Source organism: Sipha flava, unplaced genomic scaffold (genome assembly GCF_003268045.1).
Source record: "Sipha flava isolate LNK unplaced genomic scaffold, YSA_version1 324_pilon_pilon, whole genome shotgun sequence".
Classification (NCBI taxonomy): domain Eukaryota; kingdom Metazoa; phylum Arthropoda; class Insecta; order Hemiptera; family Aphididae; genus Sipha; species Sipha flava.
In genome coordinates this window covers 670,268-692,474 of record NW_020273009.1, presented here as the reverse complement: position 1 = coordinate 692,474, position 22,207 = coordinate 670,268, and the positions used below count along the sequence as shown (strand labels likewise).

General features: G+C 26.5%; 2 protein-coding genes across 2 annotated transcripts; both read left to right on the top strand.

Moving 5' to 3' along the window:
• Window positions 1–1,666: 1,666 nt before the first annotated feature.
• On the top strand, window positions 1,667–15,310 carry LOC112686739 (protein bark beetle). The gene is made up of 36 exons (XM_025559150.1): window positions 1,667–2,267; window positions 2,329–2,501; window positions 2,573–2,769; window positions 2,979–3,153; window positions 3,276–3,445; window positions 3,568–3,797; window positions 3,860–3,978; window positions 4,040–4,176; window positions 4,254–5,253; window positions 5,310–5,552; window positions 5,616–5,802; window positions 5,865–6,025; window positions 6,215–6,441; window positions 6,616–6,798; window positions 6,861–7,108; window positions 7,176–7,416; window positions 7,473–7,578; window positions 7,639–7,887; window positions 8,487–8,731; window positions 8,793–8,977; window positions 9,044–9,316; window positions 9,382–9,668; window positions 9,726–9,994; window positions 10,054–10,198; window positions 10,716–10,979; window positions 11,043–11,300; window positions 11,359–11,597; window positions 11,650–11,864; window positions 11,942–12,172; window positions 12,240–12,364; window positions 12,436–12,570; window positions 13,506–13,776; window positions 13,831–14,026; window positions 14,092–14,336; window positions 14,439–14,625; window positions 14,701–15,310. The coding sequence occupies exons 1-36, from the start codon at window positions 1,971–1,973 to the stop codon at window positions 14,859–14,861; spliced, it is 8,274 nt and encodes a 2,757-aa protein (XP_025414935.1). The 5' UTR covers window positions 1,667–1,970; the 3' UTR covers window positions 14,862–15,310.
• A 491-nt stretch (window positions 15,311–15,801) lies between these two features.
• Window positions 15,802–22,160, top strand: LOC112686741 (C-type lectin domain family 12 member B-like). The gene is made up of 5 exons (XM_025559152.1): window positions 15,802–16,042; window positions 16,360–16,514; window positions 16,713–16,848; window positions 20,946–21,128; window positions 21,637–22,160. The coding sequence occupies exons 1-5, from the start codon at window positions 15,967–15,969 to the stop codon at window positions 21,966–21,968; spliced, it is 882 nt and encodes a 293-aa protein (XP_025414937.1). The 5' UTR covers window positions 15,802–15,966; the 3' UTR covers window positions 21,969–22,160.
• Window positions 22,161–22,207: the final 47 nt, after the last annotated feature.

Genomic DNA, 22,207 nt, shown 5'->3' with positions numbered 1-22,207 from the left:
GTTTAGAGGGGAGAGGGCAACAGGACCATTTTGCCCCAAGCCCCATTGTTGGAATATTTTTCAGGCCTCCATAAAGTCTTGATGAATAATAATTAATAATAAGGACTCAATTACACTAAGCAATTTTACACGTTTCCTGTTGGCGATTGAAGTCGCGCGCGTGTGAGCGTCTAACGACTTGTCCAATTAGATACATTAAGTGATTAAATTATAAATAATAGAAATTATATTCAATTCTATTATGTAAGTATGTAATACAGTACATGCATTTAAACAAGCTTGATTGGTTAAGGTTTGGAAAAATATGTTTGTGAGAATTTTGTTATTCTCAGCGATAGCGATCTCAGTGAGTATTTTGTTTATCATATCTTATTATTATGGTCGAAGGGCCCCCAAATTAATTTACCCCTGGTCACGAAAAACCTTGGGATGACCCTGTCTATTCAAATTAAGATTAAACCAATACCTATAGCTATTTATACAATGTGTTAACGCTAAGAGATACCATTAAATACTTCAGTTTGATGAACTTGTATTGAAATGGAGTTTCAGGGAATGAAAGGGAGTTCCAAAATACACAATATTACCAAATTTCAAATTTTTGAACAGGACGATACGCGCATGCGCAATACATATTTCTTTATTTTTAAATAGCAATACCATTTTGTACTCTTCAAATTCGAGTAGAGTATTTTTTTTAAACAATTTTTGTATAAAACTTTTTTTCTAATTATAAAATTGGCAAAGTTGTAGTATTTTAATTTTAATATTTATGAATAATCTGGTTTTGACGACATTTTAATTATGATTAACTTAATACTTGAGAATCAAAATAAAATCTTAGATATTATTAAACATCTGTTTGTAGATAGATAAGATGTAAAAAAACTCTTATTTTTTTATCGTAATTTACTCTATTTTTTGTCATTCATATTTCTGAAATAATATAACTCAATATTGATGGTAATGAAAATTACATAAATATATACACTATGAATTTGAAATTAAAATTTATTTATTTACAATTAAAGTTGTACTTATAAATTTTTTAATTTTTTTTACATTGATGTTTCTATCATGTTTTCAAAATTTTAAAATTCTTTTCATGTGACATCGTTCATTTGATCTTATCTTAAATTGTTACAACCCAGTTGAATTTTGTTTTTTAAATATTGAACATATATAAAATATATGAATAATATAAATCATTTTTCAATATTGCATTTATTTTTCATGTAATTTTATTCATCATTCATAAATAATTTTTCACGGAGAATGCGAAAAAATCGATTTGTTTTTATTTAGGAATACCGTAAAAATGTAGCCACCACTTTAAATATATCAGGGGGCTATTGTCCCCCCGATCCACCCCTTAAATATGATCTTGGTTATTACATAAGTTTTTTTTAATAAATAATATAATAAATATTACCATTGATTATAAATACTACAATAAATAATAGTATTTACAACCAATGATATAACATATTATTGTTTTATAAATATTATTATCAATGCAGTTCGGCACACACGTTAGGTAACATTTGATTTCTGATAGGTACCTAGTTGTTGGATATTCAATTTCGATATCGGTCTCCTTTCTAATTTTAACGGTCGAAGATAATACTCAAGGGGAGTAATATGCTAATACCATCATGATTAAATACGTCTTGTATACAGTATCTTTGTTCCGTACACCTGTTGCAACATTTCATTCCCCCTCTTCACGCACGGTCCCGCTTCATGATTCATAACAAGATTATTAGCTCGACTGTATTGATAGTACCGTTTGAAAATACAAAGCAATAAATTGGGTGTTGGATTTCAAAATTCTTAGTTTAGTTTTTCATTGTCTAGTAGTAAAATTCAGTTTGCTTTAATTTTCTTTCTCTTTTTCATTAGTTAATTTGTTTAAAATTTAAAATTTTTTCAATCACTTGATAGTAAAAATGATTTGATATTATAAAAAAATGGTTTTATTGAAGCTCAAGCTACTGGGCTTGGTTCAACTTATACAGATATTCGTTTACCATACGCACGCCAATGATTATCATTGGCCAAATGAACTCAAATCTACCAAAGGCTACACAGAATGGTCAGGAGGAATCATTGCAAACCAACATCGGCTCAAAGCTGACCATAGTCCTTACTTTATATTGAATAATGTTATTGTTGAAGATACGGGTCAGCTTATCATTGATCCTGGTGTAACGCTTAAGTTTTCACCAAAAACCGGAATCACTGTGAAAGGATCTATTATTGCTAATGTAATATATTTTCAAAACCATTCATTGCGATACATTTGTATAACTTATTAAAATGTTATAGGGTGATGCACATAACAAAATTGTTATGACATCTATTGCTAATGTAGAAGATACTGACGATGGTTTAAGTCAGTCTTTATCAAATATAAGACTTATAGATGGTCCTAGTGTACTAGCTGGACGTTTACAATTATTTTATAAAGGTGCTTGGAGATCAGTTTGTACATCAACACAGTAAGTATTTAATAAAAATAGTTTTTAATAGTCTGTCCAAATTATTATATTACATAATTTATACTCTACAGATGGAATAATGCTGATCTTCAAACAACATGTCGATACTTGGGTTACCGTGGAGGTAAATTTTTACGTTGGATGGAACCCAAAAGAGATAAGCTTCATACACGTCTTATGTTGTCCAATTTACAATGCCAAGGGACTGAAAATGATTTAATTAGTTGTAGTGGATGGGAAAATAAAAAATTAGGATTTGGTAGCTGTGGTAAGTTGAAGTGTTTGTATTATCTATTTAAGGTAATATTATATTGTGTATGACTCATAACTTAAAATTAATCACCTTTTAATCATCTATAAGTATTTATATAAATACTATTTAATATTTACTTAGATTAATTTCATATTTATTTAATATTAATGTTAGTATTATGACATCATAATAAAATATTCTTAATTTTAATATTTTATTTTCAGACCTTAAACAAGATATTGCTATTGAGTGTCAACCGTATTATGAAAATAGCTATGCTGTTAAAAGTTATTGGAAAGGTCTTAAATTTGAAAAAGCACAATTCAAAAAAGCATTAATAAATCACAATACGCTTTATCAACCTGTATCATTATCTGAACTGAACCATGTTATATTAACGTATGTTTATATTTAATTTTTGTACTAATTCAGTTAGTTTAAATGTACTTACTTTATTTTAATAATTATCTTTAAAATTATTTACTGTGCTTTGTATTTAACATTTTAACTATGTTTTTTAGGTATGCTGGTGTTGGTGCAGAATTTAAGACCACTTCTGTTATAGAAGTTGATGGGGTCCCCCCATTATTGAAAAATGTGTCAATTTTGTATTCTGCTTATAATGGAATCAATATAACAACATCGGATTCTATATTAGATTTACAAGATTGTATTATAAAAAATAATAGAGGTATTAAAAAAAAAGAATTACATCAAAATATAACTTTATATTTGACTTTTAATTTTTAAAAGTATATTAGGAATATATTTTTTTAAGAATATCAACTAATTTCTATTTGTTTTTATTCTCAGGATATGGTATTTTTATGAATTCTTCGTTTGGTCAATTGAGTTTAATGAAAACCCTAATATCCAACAATAAAGGTGATGGCATACATATAGTTCAAGGCAATTTTGATCATGATCTCATGAGTAATGTAAACGAACTTTGTTCTCTTCCAACAACAACTAGTCAAATATTTCCTGTTCTTGCTACTGTTCAACAAAATGGTTATAATGCTAAACAAATTAATTGTTTTAAGGTATTAATGTACAGTTTTATTAAGTATTATATAGTTTATTAATCAGTGTATTATTTAATTAGAGTTTATTTACTAAAATTGGACAAGTATTAACTATAAACATTGAACATACAATTTCTCATCAACTTGACAATAACTCATTTATATATATTTATGATGGAGAGGTATCAACTCCTGATAGGTATTTATACATCAAATTAATATGTATAATATTATAATAAAAATTAAAAATGTATTTTTAGGCTCTTAGCTACAATTTCTGTACACAATAATACAGTACCACAATCAGTGACATCAAGTCGTAACAATATTTTAATTCAATTTTCTGCACCTTCTAGAGCAAATGTGTTTGGTCTGCTCAGAATAACATCTGGATTTGGTAAGATAACTGTTTAATAATATATTAATATTTACTAATAAAATAAATTGTTAGTTAATCTTTTACTTTTTTTTTAGTAAAATGGCATAGTGTTAATATATCTGAAAGCATTCTGTCTGATAATATTGGCTCTGGATTATTTGTTGAAAATTTATATAGTGCTATTTCAATTTTCAACTCATCTGTTCATAACAATAGTGGAAGTGCTGGAATAAATGTTTTTAATGGTTCTGCTGATATTACTATATTAGGTTCTGAAATAGTACATAACAATGGATTTGGAATTTTAACCAATAATAATGGCGGTGTACGTAATGTTACATATTCATTAATTAAATCCAACTCAGGACCAGGAATAGCTGTTAGACTACTAGACAAAAGTATCAGCGATGTACCTCAAAAGACAATTTTAACCTACTCTCAAATCACTAATAATACAGTAGAAATTGATGGCTGGTGTCATGGAAAATCACAAATCAATGTCACAGGAAATGTTTTTAATTTTAGCATTTATGCATTAGAAATAAAATCATGTATTGAACGGCAAGCTAAAACTACTTATGTAATTATATCTTATAACGAATTTTCTAATAATAAAAAGTTAGCAATACTTATAAGACCTATGCTTAACATGGATGCAATATTGGAATTTAATAAATTCAAAAAACAAGAACATGGCTGTATATTAATTAGAAATGAACATTTTGATGAGGATTTTGATGAATCTTCTGTAACTGCTTTATTGAGATACAATGAATTTTATGATAATAGTGGAAGTTTTGTTGTCAATTTGGGATTAAGTACTTATAGTCAACTACACAATTTATTATTTACATGGAATTATTTAAAAAATAATAAAATAATTCAACCTTTTAAATTGGTTTCGAGAAATAGAGTGGCTGCAGTAGTTGTAGTTACTTCTTCTAATGCACTTATCATCAGAAATATTATTGAAAATCCACTTTCCAATTATGAAATAGGAGTACAGCTTGAAGATCAAAGTCTTATTGTAAATACTACTTATAATTGGTTAGGAAGTACTGATGATCATTTTATAATAAATAGACTATTTCATAGGTAAGTTAATTTTTTTTAATACTTAAAAATTTTTTATTTTATAATATTCTTAACAGGCGTGACCGGTATAATTTGGCAAAAATTGAATTTGTACCTTTCTTGTTACATCCTACAAACCCTGGTACTACATCAATAATGACTGTTTCTACAGTTGTTACACAATTATATAAAGAACCCAGTGATTTTGGTGGGGAAGTTGATGGTGTTGAAACTGTGAATAGCGGTGAATATATTGTCACAAGAGATATTAATGTTGCGTCTAGCGGAAAATTAATTATTCATCCCGATGTTGTTTTGAAGTAATTAGATTTATTTTTAAATATTTTTTTAATTTTTTTTTTTATAATTAATAAATAATTTAGATTTAGTCCTGGTGTTGGAATTATGGTTGCTGGAAAATTAGAAGCTCGTGGAAGAGGTTTTAATAATATAAAATTTACTTTACAAGATAATTTAAGTTCTGAGACTAATGAAACTATTGACAATATTAATGTAAATTCCCATGTACGGTTTACTGCTGGAAGAACGTTTACAGAAGGAAGACTTCAGGTATTTTGGTATTTTATTTATTTTATCATCTTAAATAATTATTACATTTTAATTTAAAACAGGTATATTCTGAAGAATTAGCTACATGGGGATCAATTTGTGATTATGGTTGGACTATTAAAAATGCTGCATTAGTATGTCGTCAAATGGGTTTAGTTTTAAATCCTGAAAATTGGAAAATTGATGCACCCATTGCTGATCCATCAGAACTTGTACTATATACGTAAGTAATTTAACTTATAATGTTTTTGTATAATAAAATTATCATATAAATATAGTATTACCAAGAATGTAATGCATGTAATAAGATGTTTTAACATTGAAATAAAATATCGAAAGTAATATTATGACACTAAATCAAATTTCGTTTTTATTATGAAAATTATGTTTAAAATTTAACATTTATTTACAGTAATATCACTTGTTCTGATGAAGATTTAGATTTGGTGCATTGTACATTAGAGAAAGTATTAGACTCTGAACAATTATGTGATCATTCAAAATATGTTGCATTTCGATGTGAAAAACCTAGTTGGGCAGGTTTAAGGTTGGGTGTATTAGCAGATACATGTAACTTACAGTACATTACAATTGAAAAAGCTGGACTTTTTGACTATATTACTAATCAATTTGGGCCAGGTATGTTTTCAATATGTTATTTATTATTTAACTATAATGTTATATATTTTTTTTTAAGTGGGCAACTGTCCAGATAAAGAAAAACTGAGTAAAAAGCAGTGGAAAAATATTGCACAGAATAATATTTGACTAAAATTAACTCATTTTAATAGTCATTAATCTATTTTTTTGCAGCTCTACAAGTTGATTTGAATAGACATACAATCGAGGGTGTTCGTATCATGAACAATGCTGGAAATGGCTTAGAAGTACTTTATTCTGATTTACATAACAGTTTAAGTTATATTCGCAATTCAGAATTTAGTGATAATAAGGGAGCTGGGATATTTTTCAGACAGTTTGGTTTGACTATTCAAGGTAAATTTTATTTGCATTTAATATAAAACAAATGTTTTGATATTTTTGATTTTTGACATCAGATAGTACAATTGAAAGAAATAAATATGGTATTCAACATGACGTTGCAATTAGCATAGACAAACAAAGAGAACTAGCAGGATGGTTTAAACCTTTTGCATCAAGTTCATATCAATATAAACCCGTTTTATTGCCTAATGAAATGTCTAATTTGCAGATAGACTTAAAACCTAATGAATTTAGATATATTATAACTAAACGAGTATCATCACAATTAACTGATCCAATACAGTCAAAAATTGTGTTTCAAGTAAATTTTAACAATATTATAGAATTTTATAGTAGAAGTATTTTCTAAAATTATACTGTTATTTTAGTGTACAAAAATTAATAATGTCATTGGAATCCAGATGTTAAATGTTCCTCATAATAATACTAGTGAAAAAATTGAAATTCGTAATATTCATAGTAACAAGATTAATGATAATATTTTATGGACATGTAATCGTGATATTGGATTTTTCCCTACTCAAAGTAGTTCCAATGGTATAATATTAAAATACAGTAGTGGATTAAATCCACGTGGAAATATTGTCCTTCTTATATCATGCATACCAGGTATTTATTAATATTTTAAAACAATTTATTTTATTATAATTTAAACAATTATTTAGCTACAATACACCAAGGATTACTAATTCAACCAGAACCAACATTGTTTGTAATAAATACTGCTATTAAAAGTAATGATATTGGAGTATTTGTTTCTTATTACAGCGAGTAAGTTTTTTCATTATTTAAATAAATTTATGAATTTATATATTTTTATTCAATATTTAGATTTATGAGAGCAGAAAGTCACAAGTATAATAATAAACCAAGAAAAGGTCAATATTACTTACGAGCATTAAATGAAACATTAAATTTATACAACTGTGATGTATCTTATAATAAAAATGAAGGTTTGCTAGTCCGTGAAATTGAGCCATTTTCAATGCCTTTTGAACTGTTTAATAAATCCTGTATTCATATTATTGTTAATAATTCAATAATAGCAGATAATGGAAAAATTATTATTCATGATTCAAAGTATGTATATGAAATATCGATGTTTAATTAAATAATATATTTGTATTTGAAGTATTGTTCTCAATAATAATACATTTTAGATATTTAATTTGGAATAGTTACAATCCTATCATAATCTTGTTTATGCAGTTCTATCATTATCAAAACTTTATATAAAAATTTAATATCTTTATGTATCAATGACAAATAAGCATTTAAATAGCTTTAGTTTGAACATGTAACTTTGTCTTGTTCTATTTATGAATAATTAAATTAATAAAATTATTTTATTCTCATAATTGTTTATAATTTATATATAGAAATAATAATTATTTTATATACATAAATTATATTATATATATATATATATATATATATATATATATATATATGTATACATTATTTTACGTATATTTTTTATTTATTTATTTTTGTTTTGCCTTTGTTGGTCACATAACAATAATGCTATTATTTAATTTAATTTAATTTAATTTTTTTTAATTTTATATTATTTAGTAATTTTACATACTTACATTTATTAAAAAAAAATAAATAAAAATATTTAAATTAATTTTAATAAAAATTAAAATAAATAAATTCTTGTATTATTTTATTTATAGAGATACCCAAAATTCACTAAATGTGTACAAATGGGAGTTAACTGGAAATTCTTTTGAGCGTAATTTAAAAAATGGTATTCAGTTGACATTACCATATTTAAATTCATATGATGAAAATATCACGCATATTGTTATTATCGATAACAATACATTTGTTCACAATACTAATTTGAATTTAAATATTGGAGGACATTTTGCAAAATTAAATATCACTCGTAATACTTTACAAAATAACATCTGTAAAGGTAATTTATTATATAGTTTCTTGATAATATTTTGTTTTACATATATTTTAAAATTATATAGATGGTCTAATAATGATTAATGGTATGGAAAAGTATATGCTCATATGGAAGAATACATTTAATTTCAATACTGGAGAATTTATGATTATGTTTAGAATTAACAGTCAATGTGAAATTATGAGTTCAGTATTTGCACTGTTTCGGGAAAACATTTTTAATAGTAATATACGTTTACTTACTACAAGAGTAAGTATAGTTAGCATCAAGCATTTGAATTAATTGTAATTGTTTGTCATTAATTGTATGTTTTAGTCTATATCTTCATTGATAATATTTGATGGCATTCAAAATGTTAAAATTGATCGAAATTTAATGTCATCTAGTAATAATATGAATTATTATGTTATTGCTGGTCTGCATACATCAAGAACAAGTAATGCAATAAACATGGCTAGTAATTGGTGGGGATCAGTTGATATAAATCATATAAAAGATCTAATATTTGATTTTGATGATTGGAATAACAATGCGGTCACTGTTTACACTCCATTTTTAATAGATGATTCATTTGATGCATCATTATCTGTAAATACATTTTGTATAATTTAAACTGAGGTTATAAAATTTGATATTAATTTTTTAAATTTCAGATGACTTGGGATGATCTTAAATACATTTCTAATGGGATATTGGGCGGTAAAATTTCAGAATCATTGACTATTGCACCACAAGAAAATGCTTTTATAGTTTTATCAGACATAACTGTAATGCCTGGTGCAACTTTGACTATATTGCCAGGAACTACGTTAGAGTTTGCACCTAATGTTGGTATCCTCGTTCTTGGGTCTTTGATTGCTCAAGGATATACTGGTGGTGAAATAACGTTTAAACCCATTAATAAAGCGAAGATATCACATGCAAACCATTTAAAAGCCAGGTATATTTTTCAATAATTATTCTTGAATTTAAAAAGCTAATTGTACTGTTCATTTAGGCCTACTATACGGTTAAATCATGTGAAAAATGTTGATGATTCAAGTACAAATATTTTTGGATTTTTGGAAGTATGGAATAGTACTTTATTGCAATGGTTACCAACTTGCGATCGCTCATTTACTGAAGCTAATGCTAAAGTTGTGTGTAAAGAAATTGGTTCTAATAGTAGTACCTTGAACAATTGGTTTACTTGGAAAAAACATTATTATAATGAAAGTCAAATGGTTGTTGCAGCTCAAAGTTGGCCTCAACATTATAGATGTTTAGGTAATAAAATTGTATAACTATAAACAATATTTTGTAAATTTATAAATATTTCATTATAGGAAATGAGAATAATTTCATGGATTGTCCAATTTTAAATTTCACTGATGAATATTTAACATGTGATTGGAATGACGAATCTTTTGTATTTGTGTATTGCACGGAAAGCATTCTTTCAACAAATCAACAACATTGGGGAGGCATAAGGTAATAAAATACATTAAAAGTATAGTTTAATCATTATTTCAAACAAACTTACATAATTTTAAAATAGTAATTTTTTAAAAAAAATTTAATATCTTAACATTTTTAGATTTTTTAAGTTAAAATGACATATTATTTAGAAGAAAAAATTTAAAATACTCATAATTCTTTACAAAATGAAAGTTAAAAAAAGATAAAATTGATCTAAAAACCATTTTTAAACTAAAATGTATTCTTGACAATTTCCTATTTTTAGACTATAATTTTCTAATAAGAGTATTATTTTGGTAATATTGTGAAGTATTTATGGATTTCTTTGTAATACAAATTTATTATATTTGAATCAAATACCAGCTTTTAATGAAATTTTTGCTTACTTTTATTTCTAATCTTAATTAATCTAACCAGTACTATATTCTTTGTATTTGAAATAATGTGTGTAAAATTCATATTACTCCTCTTACCACCTCAATTTGAATGTATTATTTTATTGATAATTTTATAATAATATTTTATATAGATTTGCTAATAACGATTTTGAAGTAAATGATTATACTGAATACTTACATGATGATAAAGATCATGGATTGAAGCTAAATGTTCAATCTCAACTACAATATGCCCGTATTGATGGTGCTGGAATTTTACATAATGAATTATCTCCAGCTGTTATGATGATTGGAAAATCTCCTTTCATAAACTCAATTAATGTTACTAATTCAGCATCTCATGGAATATCTGTTGTGACATTCAAACATCAAAACATACATCTCTTTTCTAATTGGTTTGTAATAATATTCTCTGAAATAAATTTGATTTGGATTATATTTTTTTGTTGGTATTTTAGGGTTGAAAATAATACTGGAATAGGTATAAACATTATATCATTAACTGGAGAAGGACAAGAAAATGATGAAAGTTCTTTTGATGTATTAAAACAAGTAAATTTACCTAAAGATACATTTGGCTTATTAGATATGTGTGATTCAGTGAAAGATATTGTAGTTTATGAACGAATGATTGTACACTTCAAATATAGTGACCAACCATTATCTTGTATCAAAATTTTCCGTAGTCATTTGGGATCAAAATCGTTAGGCTTAAGGTATGGAAATTAAGAGTTATTCAACTAAATTTATTTTAATGTGATTTTAATATTATAGATTACTGCAGTTAAATTTAGCTCACGAAAGTGATTATGTGAGCTTATATGATGGAATACTCTATAATAAAACTTCCGAAATCATTCGTTTTGTAAAATCTCCAAAATCTCAAAGGAGAAGATTTATTAAATCCACAGTTGGTAGCATTAGCTTAAAAACTACAGCTCGAGCAGCTTCTTCTCGAAACTATGGATTCATTGCAGAAATTGTAACTCTTCCTATAGCTGCAATTGGTTTTAGTAAGTGCATTTTAATAATCTGTATATTAGATTTTTAATAAATTTTTTCTAGATCGCAATACTGAACATAATATTTCCTATTCGATTATCAACAATAACTTTATGGGTGCTATAAATTATGCGTGTGCTGGTGAGGTGAATCCACATATTAGTGTAGCTTGGAATAAAATAATCAACAATTGTCGCCACATTCCCAATACTAACATAAGTACATGTGACATGCCTATTCAATTTCAGTTACAAAATACTCAAAGCTTACACTTTCATGTAAAAATATTTATTTGTCTTATTTTTATTTTTTTAGTCATTAATAGTATCTATATTAATATTTTTCTACATTTTAGAATAATCTTGTAATGAAAAATCAAGGTGGTCTTAAAGTGACAGCAGATTCAAGTGGATTTGCAACTACCTTGCAGGCAGTTATCCATAATAATTTATTTACGGAAAATGCAAATTTGCCAGCATTAAATATTACTGGTTTACGCATAGCACCTCAACAACATATAACTATATACCGTAACTTTTTTTCTGACAATATTGCCCCATATGAAAATATTATTCAACTTGTGCAGGTAAATATTTATTATTTAATAATTATAACTATTATAATTTTTAATTTTTGATCTTTTATAATTTTAGGTTATTTCAAATTTTACATTCAATTACATTTATAGCAATATTGGTTTTCATATACTACAGATGTCTGGTTTTCATGGAATTCGATTGCCATTACAATCATCAACATCACATAATGGATTTTATTGGTAAAAATAAAAAATAAAGTTAATAATATTATTTAATTATTTAATTTGGATGTCATTGGTGTATGTTACAGGAATGAAGCAACCAACATACAGAATAAAGGGACAATATTTGCATTATCTAATGGTCAATATTATGTACATAATATATTTTATAATCCAGAAAATAACTATGAAATAATTGCTGCAACTAGTAATAATCGATCAAAGTAATAATATTTTCTTTTTAAGAAAACGCCCATGTGTTGTCTTATAAACATATAACATAGCAAATCTGCATTCAGTAAAACCAATTTTGTGTTATTAGTTTTAATATTATTGTAATAGCAAATTGACATATTATCAAACTTAATGGAAAAACATTATCTGTGCAATAACATAGGTTTTTTATACTATTTTAATTTGTAAGCTAGTATTGATTATGTAAAATACTATAATTTAAAAATATTAATTTGCTTAATAATTTAAATATTGTAAAAAATTTATTTTCTTATACAGATAATGTTTTTGCTTTAAGTCTTATAATGTATCAGTTTACTTTTATATTAAAGCTAACAGTACAAAATGTATTCTAATGAATAGGGATGGGCATGAAATCTGAATATCTGAATTATCCGGATTATCTGGATTTATGAATTTGCTTTTTAATATTACGTATAAATATTTTTAATTTCTAGTAAAATAAATTATTTTATTTTATTGTAACAACAAATCAATATTATATTTTATGAATTTCAATTTACTTATCATGATTTCAACATTTTTTATAATATATTATTAGTTATCAAAATTACAATTTATTAATTTGTTGGGTTTACTTTATACCTCTATGATTATTTTTAAGTATTAAAAAACATTATGTGGAGGTATACCATAATGTAGGAATAGTATTTATAATTGAATAGAAAAATTGAATTGAATAATCCGGATAGTTCAGATAGTCCATGAAATATGGATTTGGCAAACCCGAATAATTCGGATTCGTCAAATCTGGATATGTCCATCACTACTACTGAATGTAGATTTACTATATTGTATGTTTGTAAGACTGAGACAATACATGCAGGTGTAGGTGTGTTGGTGCAATTAATTTTTGTTATTAATTACATATGTTTTTATTTTATATTTGTACTTATACTTGCAGTGATTATATTTATGCTATTGATGGCTCTATTGATGCTCGTCACAATTATTGGGGATTCAATGATTCAATTGCTGTATATGGACGTATCAAAGATTATAAAGATGAAATAGAGTTGATGCCTGTTGATGTAATACCATATTATTCATCAAATAAAACTCTTTTAGAGTCAGAAAAGTGTCCTCCACCATGGATTTTAATGCCAACATCTAATACTTGCTACGCATACATTGCAGTACCAATGATGTTTCATGAAGCTAAAACATTTTGCACGGTTTGTAATAGATTTTGCAATCTGAAATAAATGTTATCTATATATTATTTTTAGACAATGAATGCTTCTATGCCATTCATTACGGGTGATTACTTGAGTATCAGAAGAACACTGCAATTACAAATCTATGACTATGGATTAATATGGGTTCAACACATTGACTACATTAGTCAGTGTACAGCTCTTGGTTTTAACAAGATACATACGAATTTAGAATGTACTTCTCGCAATGCATTCATTTGTGAAATGGGTAAAATTTATGTTTTTTAAAAATTGAAAAAAAAATATTCAATAATTTTTTATTAATAATTTCAGATCCTCAAGTGGTTATAAATCCATTGATATGGCGTGATGATGTTGTCAATATAGCTGTAACTGGTTTAATATTTGGTTGCTTTATTTGTGTGATATCTGTGTTATGTTGCTGGTGGACTAAATCAAAACGAAGACAAGTCCAAAGGCTAAACAGACGAAATTCAATTCGTCAATCATTAACATCGTTACGATCATTGTCCCTGTCACAACCTGCATTTTCTGAATTAAATTATCGACGAAAACCAGTTAGTAAAAAATATTTTTTCATACAATTATTATAATATTATATTTTCATATTTATATCTTATTAAGATAATGTTGTTAATCTCATTAATTTTTATGGATAGATGATTGATAATAGCAGTGGTTTTAATACAATATCAACCAAAGCTAATGGAAGTGCAGATTCTATTGTAAAATCACAATTTAATTCATCAGTTGATGACTATGAACCAAGTGATTTATATGAAGTGCACAATGTTAATGATCCTATACACATCGAAAATGATTATGATTTAGCTTATAAAAACAAAGGTGATTTCTAAAAAATGTTGATTAAATAAATTAAAAAAGAGTTAATACAACATATATTATACCATATACGTTTAGGGTTCCGTGACAATTCTACATTTGCATCTACAGTGGGTATGTGGACAGATTTAAGTAGTCGAGGAGTATATAGTAGTGCAGAGATACTTGAAACAAATTTGGATCAAGCTCCTTCACCTCCTCCTAGATCACATAGCCAACCGCTAGAAACCTCAATGTGATGCAATTGTATCCTACATTCCTATGTACCTAATTTTAAATTAATATTATTATCTTTATTTATATTGCTTATTTGATCTCTCATCCTAGAGACCACTCACCCAGTATTTATGTATGATTGAATATTTGAAGTATTAATAGTGTTTAATTTACTAGTTATTATTTTTAAGGAATATTGTAGACAAATTTTATGCACTACACTGCCTATGACTGTATTCAAAAGTCCTTAATATTTTTTTTTCATGGATATACAGGCACTATTCTAGGTTAAGGGAAATTTACAAGGTATTGTTTTTTTTTTTGTTTTATACATATTTATAAATTATTTAATCATATAGACTTTACTTAATGTATTGTGATTGTAACGAAAAAGTATTCCGTCCAGTTTACTAATTATTTATCATATTTACTGTCCAAAATAAATTAATCAACATAAATAATAACATGATAGTTGTTTGTTTATTAGGTATAAGTTAACATGTAAAATTTTTTTATTTACAAAATATACTTTTTTTTTTATATATAAACATACGTTTTTTCTAAATTGCTCTCTAATTTTGCTGGTAAAACCCATTTGTGACTGGAATATGCAAATTATGTCAATAATTGATACTGATAGGATGCCCTCATGCTGTGAGTATTACTTATTTCACAGTCCATTTGTTTTGACGCGAGGAAAACTTTCACTAAGCCAGTGGTTCCCATATGAATCAATGTTTTCCATTGAATTAAAAAAAAAATCACGTTTCTTTTCGTAAATAAATTTCGGAACAATTTGCTCTGCAGATCATAATTTGTACTAGATTCCTGTGGAAAATTCCATTAGGTGCGACATTGATTTATCTACGTTTCCGTCCAGTTGAATAAACGTGAACATAGTTAAGGTCCAATGGTTTTAGGTCAGTAATTAGTAACACATTGGTGTATTGAGATTCTTGATTTTTTCTGTGTTCAGTGTGAGACACTGGGATCACTGGTAGATTCACGCGATCGTTCACATGGTGCACATCCACTGCGTATTTTTCATTTCAACACTTGCGTTGCACCGAAACACGTGCCCATAATAGTTGTCGGTATTTTATTTTTTGTGAATTATATTTAACTATTATGATTATGTTAAAAACAACGTACGTCCTTTGCACGGTTATACTTTCACTGTCACGTGCTGTTCAATCGAGTAGAGGTAATTATTTGTTGTATTTTATACTAATTATTATTGAAGGATCAAGTAATAGTTACCTACATTGTGCTCTTATAATTTTATAGGTATTAGTCATAAGTACTTAAGCGATATAACCCAATTTAAAATTTATTTTTTTTTCGTACCAAAACAATCCTGAAATATCGTTTTATATTTAAATAATAACTCTGAATATTAAATTAAGAACGATAATAAAGTTTAAAATTTTCCAAAAGTTTAAAATTCAAACACTTTAACAACATCTTTTTGTGTATTAGAGCTTGAATTGCGTTGCGGTAAATTAATTTTATGTTTTCTAGATTTCATTCACCGTTTGACCATTGAAGATTTGGCGACGCGAGACAATAATGTCATAAACGTGCCGGTTGCTTTACCCACTGGCTACGTAGTCAACAGGCCTAGTCAAAATATTGGAGATCGAGTGGACACAAACAAAGATGGACCAAATAAAGAAGTACCTATGAGTGTTTAATTTTAAATTGTTTTAATTTAATTTTAATTTTTGATAGACATGGAGTTTAAATATTTTTACTTAATTCTTCTGTGTTCCGCATATTATAATTGTATAATAATAATAATAATAATAATAATAATAATATATTTATACCTACATCTATATAAACTATGAGTTTGTAAAGACAATTTATTTAAGGTTTCAGAAACAGATATGTATCTGCTTGGTGCTATAGAAAAATTAGTTCACAGAATGGATTTAATAGAAAAACGCTTGAAACGTTCAGAAGAGCTCATACAGCACATTGTTGAAGGAAGTGCAGCAAACAGAGAAGGTTAGTCTCAACTTATTTGAAACATTTGGATTTGATAATTTTAATAAAAAAAAAGTTTCTGCTAAAATAATAATTACCAATGAATATAATTGTTTAATATTAGTTTATTTCGAATTTTTTTTTTGTCAAATATTGTTACATACATTCTAATGTATTAGAAATTATTTAATTTAATATAATTTAAATTGAATATAATTGATGAGTACATTTGAAAAAGTTTACTTTAAGTCATTATTAACTTGTATGGAATATAATATTTTCAAATAACTGAGTATGTTATTTAATTGGCGTATAATGGTTGCATTTGTAAACTGTTGCATTTATCATCTCTATAACTTTTTCCAAGTAAGATTACTTGGGAAGTTTAGTCACACATTTACAGGTGTTACTAATCATAAAACTTGATCAGAATACTCAATTATCGATATCTAAAATTTATTAAAATACTAACATCACTTAATAAATTAATGACAAATAAAAAATGTTTTTTACATAATAAATATATACCAGTATATCAAATTTCCAATTATATTTCAATTATATTCTCAATTTCTCAAGATTCTTAATACATACTGTTAACTTTTTTCGTATTATATGTATATGTATTTTTACTTGTACTGCAAATACATTTTTTAAACTAGTTTAAAAATACCTTTATAGGAATTTGAGCTTTGGTTCTTTTGTATAATTAGGTTTCAATAAAATAAAATATGTTATCTAATAAGTACCCGTATGTAGTCAATTACACTTTACAAATGTTATCACTGACTAAATAAAGCATTTAATATAAATTTATAGTATTCAGTATCGTTAATTTTTAGTCTATAATAATATAAATACATTTTACATTATTAAAATATAAATTTTCTTGAATGACGGAAATATCCATTACATTGACCTTGAATTTAACAATAAATAATAATAATTAGTAGTTTAGAGCTTAGACTACATAAAAAATACTAAATAGTTATATTATAGTTATGTTAAGCCGTTATCTACATAGGTTTTAAAATTTAAATTGGTAATTAACTTTTAACAACAATTATTTTGAGTTAAGTTTATGAGATACATATTTAGTTACTTAATTTGTGTAGTAAAATTATTCACTAGCTATAATATTATAACACTCAATACATTGTACACGAAAATAATTAGTCCACAAGTTTTTTGGTGGTAAATTATTAAACACTGTTAAAAATGTTATTGTTGACAATATTGATCACTCGCAGTACATTGACAGTAATTAGAAATCGAGATTTAAACAATAGATTACTATTTATAGTTAACATCATTTTATTCCTTTCTTTTCTGGTTTGCTTAATAATTTAATATAATGAATTTTAAACTCGGCTTTTCTGTTTATTTGTACAGTTATTATTCCTTATTCGCGAAGGTTACGTTTCAGCTAACCTGCGCGGATAACGAATCCGCGGATAACGAGACCATCAATCAATGTAAAAAGAGAGGTTAGGTTTAATTTTTTTTAATTCCTACAACTAATTTATTTATTATCTATCGTATTGTTTCTTCATTTTTACGTATTTCTCGAACACTAGACTCATTTATTTTGTACGTTCTAGCAAGTGACGCTCACTATCATCATTTTTTAATTTTTCCAAAATTTCAATTTTTTGAACGATTAATAAAAAAACATTTCTTCTCCTTTTTATTTACATTTTACATTGAGAAGCCATTTAAACATATTTTCACTAATAAATTTATTAAATACTGCTGGACATGCGTCACACATAAATATCATCTTACAAATGAGCAATTGACGATTATCGTGTATGTGTAGGTAACTTTTTGTGGTTTATCTGCAATAAGTATAAGTATGTATAATGTATATGTGTTATACCTATAGCGATATAACAACAATTATCATCTACAATTATTGTCAAAAATAAATTTCTACAGTGTTCGTGTAATAACGGTAAAACGTTATCGCAATCGCAATCACATTAATAATATGTTATCGTGGACCCAACTGCGGATGATCAAAACCGCGGATAACGAGGGATTACTATATAATTATAATAATTATTTAATTAGGTTCATATTATTAATTATTGATTATTATTTTAATATATATTCGTGAGTATTTAAGGAATATATTGATTTACTTCAAAAATTAAATTTATTGCCTATATTTAATAATATGTTTTATGAAGTTAAAGTGAAATCGTTTTTATTCTTTAATTTGTAATAAGGACTAACGTAAGAAATTAAACCGAATTTCAATAGAAATTCATAAAAACATGCATAGTTGCCATTATGTATGCTAAATCTGCACGTGCAACAGATATACCTTTATAACTACTTTGCTTACAATTTCAATTAAAAAAACCGCCATAGTATAAATACATATATTGATTTATTTTATGTAAATACTTAATTTGAAACTAAATCGTATATATATACGATTTTATTTGACTTTACATACTTTGAATAGTTAAGCTCAACTTTAACGATATATGTGTTATAATGTATTGATATAGTGATTTTATATTTATATTTATACGTATTTTATATTTGTTAATATAGTTTTTTTTTATTTACCGGGTGTAGATTCTATAGTGATGCGTACAAAAAAAAAGTGTCTACAGACATGGTAGTTAAGTTTCTATTCACAATCAAAATATTATTCATTAATCCTATTCTTGGGAAGTGATATGGTGTAAAAACCTAATATTTATATGATTCACGTCATTAGGTAATATATTTCTTATATATTATGTAATATTTTTATAGTATAAACAATTCATACAGATAAGAATACAATTATTTATTCATGTATTGTTCATTAATCAGATCAACTATTTTGATTACGGAATATGTAATTCTTGATTATGATTCAATAAAATATCATACTAAGAACACAATTTCTTATCAATATTAATAAAACTATAAATTATAATAACATTCAATTATAGCTGTAATAAATGTTTTGAATTTTTAGAGAAATGTTTCGTATATTTTTACAAAGAAATGTTCATAGGCATATTCTACACGTTAAATATTAATTATTATTGAATATGTGTTATATAATATTTAAAACGCGGGTCTTAAATTATAATTAAAAAATTACATTTTAATGTCAAATTATTACTGAATATTTAAATTACATTTCTCTTATGCATGTAATTGTAAGTATCTAAAATTAGGTATTATTTATTAATCTATCTAAAAGTTTAATAATATATTAAATGTTTACCATAAACCGTATTCTTAAAACAAAGCAGTAAATGTAATATATTATATCATAAATCATAATATAATTCCCATTACGATAAATAGTATATGTATACAAATATAACGAATAATTCTCCAAGTGCAATAAACAACCCAAAAATATTAGAACGACAACATTTCGGGCTCGGATTATGAAATTTTTAGATATTTTTCTTATTTAAAATATGCATTATTGACAGTTAATTGACTTTCTATATCCTAACAAAATTATTGATATATTTAGCTATGTTAGGGAAATTTACTTATATACTAAACTAATTTCTATTATATTTAAAAATTAACGTCACCGAAGTCGGAACAAGAACTTTCAAGCACCCGAAAACGATTCATAACACTACCGCCAATTTCGTCACTTTTTTTTCACAGTCTAGTTACAATCATTCGCAATAGATTGTAAAAAAAATTTAAAAAAAAAAATTTTCAATATTAAATGTATCATTCACAATAGATACATTTAATAATAACAATGGAAATAGATATGTAATTATTTATTTGCAATAGGTAATATATTGCAGTACAAATAGATTATTGTCAAATGCATCTAAAATGTTACTAGTGAATAGCGAATGATTCTAACTGTTAAAATATCTTCTTCTGTATTGTTTAGTGTTAATCCGGGCCTGAGTTGACGTTAAGAATGTTGTATAATTATAAATGTACATTGACATAAATAGTATTAATCGTAATAATTATGATAATAATATATAATAATATATAATATAATAATTAATAACAAAGAATTATGTCGATAAATATAATATAAAAACGTGTATATTATATACGCGATTAATCATTTAAAATTAAAATTATTTAATTTGTATACTATATCATTTATTTTGGTATAGATCCTTGTCCGAGTAATTTCACACGTATAGCACACGCCTGTTATCACTTTAGCGAGAGACAGTATAACTGGAAGTCGGCTATGTCGATGTGCAAGAGTTTGGCAGGAAATCTGTTGGAATTCGACAATAGAGATGAACAGATCGACGTACTGACGTACCTCATCGGTGATAAGTATCTAAGAGGTGAGCGAGTCTTTGAGCCATCATATTGTATACATTATTTTGTAACGCGTTGTTATATTAATCATTATACCGCTATTAACAACTGAACCCACATCCGGTTACTATATAATTTGTAAGCACTGCTGCCGATTCCTACCATCAGTGGCGCAACTCATAGTACATTTTAGGCGATATTTATATATTTCCTGGGATAACATTTAATTACACCAAACTTATAAAGTTCAGTATTAAACGTGTTTTAAGAAAAGCTTTAGAAGGACTGACAAAACTTAGTCCAACACGGTCGTGTACGCTCGAAGACTAAATTACTTATATACTTCAAATTAAATATTATACTTCTATGGGCGGTTGGATAATAATAGTTTCTCTACGTGACGTAAAATAATTATAAGAACTCCACTATTACATGCGTGTTTTATCGGAGGCATTTTTTCTTCCTGTGGACACGATTTTTATTACTCGTTCCTCGTAAGTATATTACATATGAATAAATGTGAATCATGGACAGGTTACGATTATTGGACGGGAGGTCTGAACCCAGGTCTTCTGTGGATATGGGCCAACAGCGCGCGGCCCGTGGTGCCCAAGGACTCTGCGAGGCCAGAAGATCAGATCACTGGGTCCGGTCGGTGTTTGCGGCTTACTCTGAACGCGGCGACCAAGGTGTACGTGTACTCGGGCGCGGAATGCAGTAACCGGCACAGATACGTGTGCAAACACGAAGAAAATGCGACGGACAAGGCGCTAACCAGGATACACAAAGCGTTAAAAGACGGCAGCCGGCAGCAGAAAACGGCCGTGCCACTGTCGCCACTTATCACAGGGACTGTACACTCGTAAATTATATGTACCTATGACGTAAGAGCATTAAACTAAATATTGTAAATGAATAATTTATTCTACTTAAAAAAATTATTTTTTAAAAAAAAAATCTGAAACGCACCAAACGACATCGAAACTATTAAAAGTTATTATCGTAAAACGTTATTTCAATGTATGCGCAGCGAATAATATAGTAAAAGTATATTCATATACATTTTTATTTGTTGGCGAGCTTTTTATTTTTTATTCCTGAACAT